Here is a 9,318-nt window from a genome sequence, read left to right as displayed (position 1 = left end):
GGAGCTGGGAGCTGGCTCTTGCCCAAGGCGGACGGGAGGAGGAGGAGGATGGGCACAGAGAGCCTGGCTGGGGGTGAGCACCAGGGTCTCTGATCCACCTTCCCCCTTCTAGATCCGTATGTCAGACCAGAACAGCACCGACGATGGGGAGTCAGACCCCCAGCACAGCCTGTCTATGGTCTTCCTCCTTGTCCTTGTCTTCTTCATCATGGGGCTGGTGGGTTTCCTGGTCTGCCATGTCCTGAAGAAGAAGGGTTACCGGTGCCGGACTTTCCGGGACGAGCTCGACCCAGATAACAAAGATGTGCTGGCGGAGCTCCAGGCCAGTGAGTGCAGGGGTGATGGGGGTCAGCGGGGGCTTAGGTGCTGCCTTGCGCTGACGTGCTCCTTAAACACGTTTCTGGGATGTGAGCTGGGAGGGTTACCCATCATGTGCCGCTGGGTTGGGAAAAAGGGATGGGGTGGCGAGAGCAGCGCGGTGTTCACCGGGGATCAGGAGCATGCAGCCCGGAGAACCCTCCGATCTACTGGCTCCGCAGGCTGGTGAAGGCTGGTGGTGCCAGGGAGGTGGGAGCCAGCATTTGGCCCTTCCCAAAGTGGCGTTATCACCAAAAGATAATTCTGATCAACAGCCAGGACCTGCTGAAACCCCAGCGCCTGAATTATAACCTGTGTCGCCTACAAGGAAAGCATCCCCAGCCAGGGCATGAGCTCTCCCTCTGCCCCTTTGGTGTTAGGAGTCCGGCGTGGTGTTTGCCATCAGTCATGTGCTCTTCTAGTCCATGGGGACAAAGGGGACCTTTAGGGGTTTTTCCATCACTTCAGGCCATCGTAAGCAGCTCTGGGGCAGTAGGATTGGGAAGTCACCGCAGCATCAAGTGTGGGGCGCAAGCTCGATGTTGCGGTCCAAGCTCAGTCCAAGCAAGCTCTGTCATTTAGTGCTTTCATGAGTCTCTGCTGAAATGGGGAAGACTCATTCCTCTGGCTGCTCCCTTGCCTGAAAACAATCAAGTGGTGCTACGTAACTTCCCTGGCTCCTCTATGCCATGGGCAGCACTTGGGAGGGTCAGCACCTCCCGCTGCCACTTCTTATGCATGGGAGGGAAACATGGCTCCCTCAGCTTGCCCACGGATGCAGCGGGAGCTTCCAAGCATCCTTGGATATGCTCCTCTGGCTTCGATGACTTGACCATGGAGACAGAGTCTGAACCTTGCAGGATTGGCTTTGCCCGCTGAAGTTGCCACAGCCCAGGGAAACATCTCTGTGGGCTTCCAGGAGCGCAGAGGCAGCCCCTGACCATGCTTTTTGAGGCAGCTGCCCACCAGACCACAACTCTGACCTGCTCACAGGAACATACAACACTACAGACTGGGCTGAAGGTCCAGCCAGCCAAGCCTCTTGCCTCCAACAGTGGCCAGAAGCAGGTTGCGACGAATGCTGGGGATGAATACCACAACAGAGCAGACACCGAGCCAAGTTTCCCCAGCATACTATTTTAAGCTTCTAACAGCGTGTAGCTCCGGGGCTTTCTCCATCAGAGATGGTTTCTCTGTATTTAATAGGACCCAGCGGGTTTCTTTTCTGGGAACTTGTCCCATTTGCCCTTGGAGTCTTTTAGCACCCGCAGCATCCTGCACCCAGGAGCTCCAGGGCTGGACCGTCCCCACGAGGAGCCTTCTCTTTCAACTTTTCTTGAATCTGCTTCCCCCTCATTTCATGTGATGCTCCTCAGTTCTGAAGGAGCAACACAGCCCCCTCTCCCTGCACACATGGCTGCTGTTTTAGCCATTTCTTTTCCAGGGCGAGGGATCTGGTGTTCCCCAGGGGCTTCCTGGCATGATGGGGGTCACAAGGCTTCTCTGACCTCTCTATCGATGGTGGCTGCTCCTGGGGATGGACTGGCGAGGTGAGTGTCCGATTCCCAGCCCTCAGTGCCACGTTTTCTCTTTCCAGATGAAGAGGAGGAGCTGAACGAGGACACCGTGGAGAAGATTGTGAGATGCATCATCCAAAATGAAGGTGAGCATTTCCTAGGGCTGTCCCGGAGACTTGCTGACTGCTTTGGCTGACACATTCCCTTTTTCCTCTCTCTTCAGCAAATGCGGAGGCCCTCAAGGAGATGCTGGGGGACAACGAAGGCGACATCCCAGTGCCAGTGCCCAGGTGAGGGAAGCCTATACCGGCCAGTGGCTCTTGCAGAGTAAGGGAGAAGCAGCTTTTGGGTATCACCTTGCCCTGCGGACTCTGCAGCCAGCCCCTTTCCAGCTTGTTACAAACCACCTTCCCAACAGTAAGTCCTGCTCCCCTGAGGGCTGCAATGAGTGCTTCACTCCACGGCCAGGGGTATTGAATAGCCCTTCTCATTCCTGTCCTCACAGAGCTGCTGCTTCTCGGGGCTTGCCGCAGGGAGTCTGCACCAAGGTTGGGATGACTTCTCCAGGTAACATGACCTGTCATGTCCTTCTCCTATTGCAGCCTTTGCCCTCACCGTAACAGCCAGGATGGGGGCCCACCACATCACCACACAGTGCATCTGGGCTCCACACAGGCCCCCTGCATCCACTGCAGCAAGAGGAAGAGGCACCCACTGCATCGGCAAGGACGGTCCAAGGATGGTAAAGGCAGGATGCATCCTGGAGAGACCACTGTCTTCTCAGTGGGCAGGTACTTAAATGAGTTTTGCCAGACATGGCCCATCTGCTCTGATGGACCAAGCATTGCTGAGAGTCTTCTAAGTTCCCCTATTCCCTCCCCCACTTTCCCCACACCAGGACCCTCTTGCTCTTCCCCATTTAGATGCCCCAGTAGTAGCTCCGCAGCTGGGAGTCCTGAGGATCCAGGTGCCTCCTGCACCTGGAAATGCCTGTGGTATGTGGCAGGCCATGACGCACCGGTGGCTTCCCTCCTCCTTCTCTGGGAAGGTGACTCAAGCCTGGCTTGTCCTGCTGACTCAGGGCTGGGCAGAGCCCCAAATCCACATCCTTTCAAAGCCTGCTGCCCCAGCTACGTGCGAGCAGGTCTCTTGCTGCCCAACAGGGGCAGTGACCCCAGTTTTAGGGATATCATTAGGAGGGGGAGGAGGTGACAGCAGGTCCCAGGTGCAAGTTACCAGCCACCACCTTCAGAATGACAGAGTGGCTATGCTCCTCCAGGTCGGTGCCTCCAGTGATGACTGTAATTAAATGCCACAGGAAGAATATGGGAATAGGGGAGTGTACCAAATACTTCCAACAAATACTCTTCCAGTCCCTACCTGGTCTCACCTCAGGGGACTTCCTGAGCTGCCTGTGCTCTTGGTAACCTTTAGTACTACCTGCAGGCTTGCCCAGGTTGCCCCATTCCCCAGCAGAAAGCATGCACAGGACCTTTCGCAAAGTCTTCCAGGGCTCAGCTCCATACCACCGCGGTGACTGGGGCAGGGTGACAAGCAACAAGGGGTGGTCCCTGGATGGCCACCCCGGCGAGACACAAAGCTCCACTGTGCTCAGATCCCACAGCAGGTCTTCGTTCAGGGCCTAAGCCTTGATGAAGCTCCATGTTGTGGTCCAGAGAGGCAGTCCTTTCACGGTGAGCCAGGGTGGGCATCGGGGGTGTGGGTTTCTCCACCATCACAGCCAGAAGTCTCAGCAGGGAGGTGAACTGGGGGCTTTATGGGGAGCTGGTAAAGGGGAGAGACATGCCAGACCTCCTCACGCTGAACTCCAGCTAAGATCACACCTTTTGGAGAAAGACAGCTTCTGGCTTCCTCTTTGCCCGTTGCTGTCAGCTGTCCTTTGTTTAAAGGGTGGTGTTTGGTAAGCCAGATCTCTGCACAATTGCATATTCACGGCTAATTTCATTCCCTGTCCAGTACCCAGCTCCATCCACTCCTCTGTGTCCTTTGTCCATGCTCTTCCCAGTCTCCTCTCACTCACCTCTGAGTGCTGGAGAAGGTGGTCTTCTAAGGTACTTCCCTGCAAATCCTGGTTTCCTCTCTTTACAGTTAATATCCAATGTCACATCAGCCTTCTCCACGGGACAGTCATTACATTTCTCCAAGGTTATTTTTTAAAAGTTTCTGCTTCCCGAATCTCCTTGTGTGAGGTCCAACTGCTAAGAGGCCTGTGTGCCCATGAGGTACACAACTACCTCCAAATTCTGGTTCTCGTTTCCAAGCTGGCCCCTTTGCTCTTTCAGATCCTGGATGTCTTTTCTGGGACTGCCCTTGCTGTGTCTTGTTTACTGTGAATATCTTCATTGCACAAAGCACCTCGATTCATGACTGATCCTACATACAAAAGCTCCTTTAGCTCAGCTCTTCTGTCATAATCCTCAGGTCTTGTTCCTCTCTCTTTCTTTTTTTTTTTGCTATTGGTTTTGGACACAGTGATTGAGAGTCCATCCCCCTTCCCTATTACCTACAGCTCATTAACTGAGTCCGGTCCCCAGCTGGTAGGCACAGGCTCATTGCTAAAGGAGTGGAAAGGAGTGAGATCAATGGAGGCCCACCAAGATCATCAGGGGCTGCAGCATGTGGCATGTGAGGAGCTGCTGGGGGAACAGGGTTTGTTTAGCTTGGAGAAGTCTCAGGGGGGATCTAATTGCTCTCTCAAACTAAAAAGTGTGGGGGAGTTTAAATGAAGATTGGAGCTAGACTCTTCTCAGAGGTGCACAGGGAAGGGCAAGAGGCAACGGCCACAGGTTGCCACAAGAGAAATACGGATAAGACTTAAGGAAAAACTATCATCCTGAGAATGGTGCAGGCCTGGGACAGGACCCAGAGGAGTGGAGGGATCTCCATCCTTGAAGATCTCCAGAACCTGACTGGACGGGGTCCTGGGCAACCTGATTGAGGTTGGGAGGTGGCCCAGTTTTGAGCAGAGGACTGGAGTCCTCCCAGGGGCTTTTGCCACCTAAATTATTCTTTACTTCTGAGGTAATCAGGGTTATATTATCTGTACTCTCGTATTAGACTAGATATTAGGAAAAATTTCTTTACTGAGAGAGTGATTAAACATTGGAAGAGGCTTCCCAGGGTGGTGGTGGAGTCACCATCACTGGAAGTATTCAAAAAAGGTGTAGACGTGGCACTTAAGGACATGGTTTAGTGGGTATGGTGGTGTTGGGTTGATGGTTGGACTTGATGATCTTAAAGGTCTTTTCCAACCTTAACGATTCTGTGATTATTCAATGATTTAATGTCTATCTTAGTGCTTTCCCTAAGCCAGTTGTCAGTGGCAGAGCTCGTCCACCAAAGCATCTGCATCTGACCCTCTGTCCTTAGCCTGATCAGCTGCAGCGTGCCATGTCCTATTGAACTAGACGCCTTAGTGATGCTGACTAGGCAGACAGTCAACGCTCTCCTGCCTTTCCATCCAGAGGTTGGTTACTTTACCTCTTATGCCCCCTCCAGTCCAAACCCTGCCTGCTCCTTTGAATCCGTTCCCAGCTCTTCCAGGCTGACATTGCTCAATAGCATTACTAAGAAATGGTCCTGCCACTCGTGCCTCCTCCCCATCCCTCTTTGAGGCTGGAATGTTCTCTGGTCTTCCCAGCTCGCAGTCTTGGTGCCGTGTCTCCAAATATCTGGATAGATCTGAAAGGTCACATCTGCTGCTGCATGGCCTGACCCAAGCAGTCCTGTGGGTACCTCATGCAGAGCTGGAGCACTTCTCCTCCTGAACCTTCCACTTCTAAGCAGCACTTCTGGCTGCAGTGCTGAGGGGTCTATATTGTCCACTGACTGTAGCCCAATTCTCAGTCTGGCGGCAGCCATCTTCATCTTTGGCTTCCTGTCTGGGATCTGTTCTTGTATCTTGGACCTTCTCAACTTCTTCCTTCAGGATGGCCATACTGCCGTTTGCTTGACCTTTGGGTCTTGTTCTTCTTTCAAACCCAGCAGTGCTTGAACTTTGCTGCTGAAATTGCAGCTGAACCTCAGCAGAACCAGGACCATCTGTAGCTTCTCCGCGTGTGACTCAACCGCAGGGAGAGCGGTTGCTGGGTGAGTCATGGGCTGTATGAAGTCTCTGTGGTGGGATCCATGTTCTTTGGCTGGTGGACACCAGCTCATCGTGGAAGAGGTTTCCCATCTGCTGGTCCAGCAGTGGCTTGCATTGCTTACGAATAGGAATCACAGCATTAGTCACAACCAGCTCACTTGCAGTTCAGACTTTTAGGCTTTGCCTACGCATTACCCCTCACAAATACCAAAGTTATGGTAGATCCCTAACTTCTCTCTTCTCCCCAGGTGCAATATTGCATCACCTCTGATTATAAATGCACCTTTTGTGGGTGTCAAACCAACTTATGCAGTTGTTCTCCTGCCTACCCTGGAGCTCTCAGCTGTTACCCAGTACATGGTGGAGTCTTGGTGAACCATGTAGGTACCATCCATCACTCCAGGGGATGGTGCACAAGGCACTCTGGCAGATTTTAGCCAAACAGCTCCTCCTGGATTTTGATCGCTCTAGCCAAATATAGCTTGCCCTACTAAAACCCTGTCCCTGCCTTCACTTAGGGTGTACTGCCTGCCAAAAACTCTGGCTCTTGTTCCCCTGATGGTGGTTGGTCACTGGGTGCAACATCCATATGGCATGCCCACCCCTTCCTCACCAGGCTCAGACCGTTTGCATTTCACCTTCTGAAGCAACACCTGAGTTTCTGTACAAGCTCCTGTTCGTCCCAGGTTGCATCTTGGAGCATTTCTAAAAGCTGTGACCCATCTTGCTGCAAGGAGGACAGGCTGACAGGGTCTGCACCAGCCACCATCTCGACTGACCTTTTCATTCTTCTATTTGTTTTGCCAAAAATGAAGGGGAAAATGGGGTTAAGTCAGCGGGGGCATGGCTAGAGTGGGGATCAGTGGTGTTGACTGTGTCTGCAAGATTGGAGATCAGCACCAGCCCATGACAAAGAGAGAAGAACAGAGGTTGGAGCTGCAGGCAAGCTGGAAATACAGCTGGGAGAGAGAAGGGAAGGGATTGTGATCCATCCTGCCTCCATTCTAGGTTTCGTGTCACACACATCGGGAAGAAACCCACTTTCCATGAGCAGCAGGACGTTCCCCTGCCCGACGGCAGCCGGGAGCCAAGCACGGAGGAGCTGGAGCACAGCAGCGACCGGCTCCAGAGGGAGCGGGCTCACAATGGGACTGTCCCCGCGGGTGGCCTGCGGAACGGAGCCGTCCAGAAGGGCGCCCAGAGCAGCAAGGGTGGGGAGCAGAGCCACTCCACTACCCCAGCCCCGAACACACCGGCCAGCTCTGGCACTCGCGACAGCAGGCGGGCGGGCAAGGGGTCCGGCGTGGCAGGCTCGCTGCAGGATGCCGGCACCGCTCCTGGGAGCGTGAGCCGCCAGAGGAAGCTCCTGAGCCATCGGGTGCTGGGAGGGTCAAGTCCCAGCATCCCGGGAGAGCTGGTGCAGGAAGGAGCCAGCATCTGCCTGGAGGAGACCGGACTGGGGTCAGCAGATGAAGTGTCGGATATTCACGGGAGCCTGAGTCTGCATGAACAGGCTGACGAGTTGGGAAGAGACGGCAGCAGCAGAAAACAGCCCGGAGTGGAGGACATGGTGCAGCAGGTAGGTTCCTCCTCCTCCTTGTCCCCGGGTGGTCCCCAGGGCTGGGGGGTTTGAAGGGTTGTGGCACAGCACCCCAAGTCCTGCTGCCGACAAGATCAAGCAGCCCACGCGCGGCGGTGTGAGCTGCGCAGCGGGGACAGGCGAGCCGAGGCTTGCGCCAGGCTGACTGCAGCATGGGACCTGCCCAGTCCTGTCCACCCTCTTTCTGCTTCCCTTTTTTGATTGCATTTTCCTGTCCATTTTCTAATGTCTGGGGCATGCAGAGTCACCGTGACAGTTCCCATCCTGCTGGTACCCGCGCCGCAGGGGAACAGGCAAGTCACTGGTTGACTTGCATGGGGGATGCTGCAGACCTGCTGCCAGCTGCCCCTCGGGCAAGGGATGCCTTTTCCTTTGTGGTTGGGCTCTTTGGGGACATCCATTGGGATCACTTTCTCTTGACCTGGAGGAGCTCTGCCGCTGCGCATAGCTTCGTCTCTCCCAAAATGTAGCCTCACTGCAGTGCTGGGGCTCAACAGGGCCAGCAACATACAGGCAGGGACAGATGTCTCCAGGAGACATTTCTTGCCTTGAAATCCAGGAAACAGTGAAGCCAATTGGTCATTTCTTGGTTGTTCTTCCCTGCTGCAGAGGGGCTGATGCTGGCTGTGCTCAGGGAGAAGGACAGTCCACCCTGGCTGGAGCTCCCAGCACCCTGGTATCTCCCAACCTTCCCACCTGGCCACCTTGCTGGAGATGCTAGAGGCCTCCAGGGCAGCACTGGCGAGAACACCATTTGCTTGGCCATCGATGGCCCCCGATTTGGGAGATTTTCTCCCTGCCTCTGGGCCCTTACCAGTGAGCAAATTATGCTGTCGGGGGTGGTAGCAGACACCTAACATGTCCACTCACTCGCATGCTCACGGGTGGTTCTGCAGTTGGGGAAAGACGATGGAAGGGAGCTGGGGGAAGGCACCTGGTATGACCTCAACCCCACCGGGGTTGCCTGCGTCCAGCAGCCCCAAGAGCTGGCCTTGGCCCACCCCACAAAACCAAAGCCCTTGGAAGAAAAAGGAAGCAAACCATCTGGGTAAAAATCCCGGTCTGCTTCAAAGCCGGGGACATTCCCTGGGGCTGGCTCTGCTGGAGCTCCACGGGCCGGGCACGGCATGTGCCAGCAGCCCTTGGTGGGGAGTGGGATGGGGCAGGACTGGGTCAGCGTGGGCGAGCCTGGGGAAAGGTGCCGAGCTGAACGTAGGCTAAGGAAAAAGCAGGATCCCGCTGTGTTTATTGTTTCCCTCTTTGCTTCCTGGTGGCCAGGCTGGAAGGTTTGTGGAGTTCTGTTGAGAAGGGCAGCCCAAGGCAGCCATGCAGGACAGAGCTGATGGGCTGTAGCCCTTCTCCAGAGTCCTGGAGAGGTGGTGTCGGGTCCTCCTTCCTCCCATGGCCCACTACACCCTGGGAGATGGCTGTGGTCCCTCTGATCACTGGGGAAGGAGTTACGTGCCGGGCAAGCCCAAGGACATGGTGATTTTTCTCCTCTTCGTCTGTCCCCTCTGTGGCACCAGGCTCTTGCCTCGGACCCTGCGCCAGGCTTCGGCGTGTTGCTTTGGTGTGCTCCACGACGCGGGGTCCCAGAAGAATGGTGATGGGACCTTACCGGGACATTTGTCACCAAGGCCTGGCAGCACTCGGACACTCCCTCATGCCCTAGATCCCAGCCAGGGCCACCACAAGGGTTGTTAGCTGCCGCTCAGCATGTCCTCCCTGTCATGGGG

General features: G+C 55.1%; 1 protein-coding gene across 1 annotated transcript in view; it reads left to right on the top strand.

Annotated features, from left to right (window-relative positions):
• The first annotated feature begins 118 nt into the window (after positions 1–118).
• RELL2 (RELT-like 2) overlaps positions 119–9,318 on the top strand; it is a 9,397-nt gene continuing 197 nt past the window's right edge. Inside the window, exons 1-5 of the mRNA XM_010286006.1 lie at positions 119–326; positions 1,955–2,020; positions 2,098–2,164; positions 2,477–2,665; positions 6,991–7,561. Coding sequence (XP_010284308.1) covers positions 119–326; positions 1,955–2,020; positions 2,098–2,164; positions 2,477–2,665; positions 6,991–7,561 — 1,101 coding nt within the window. The remainder of the gene's footprint in view (positions 327–1,954; positions 2,021–2,097; positions 2,165–2,476; positions 2,666–6,990; positions 7,562–9,318) is intronic.

Source organism: Phaethon lepturus, unplaced genomic scaffold (genome assembly GCF_000687285.1).
Source record: "Phaethon lepturus isolate BGI_N335 unplaced genomic scaffold, ASM68728v1 scaffold26674, whole genome shotgun sequence".
Taxonomy (NCBI): Eukaryota; Metazoa; Chordata; class Aves; order Phaethontiformes; family Phaethontidae; genus Phaethon; species Phaethon lepturus.
The sequence above is the reverse complement of the archived record's forward strand: the minus strand, read 5'-3'. Positions and strand labels throughout refer to the sequence as shown.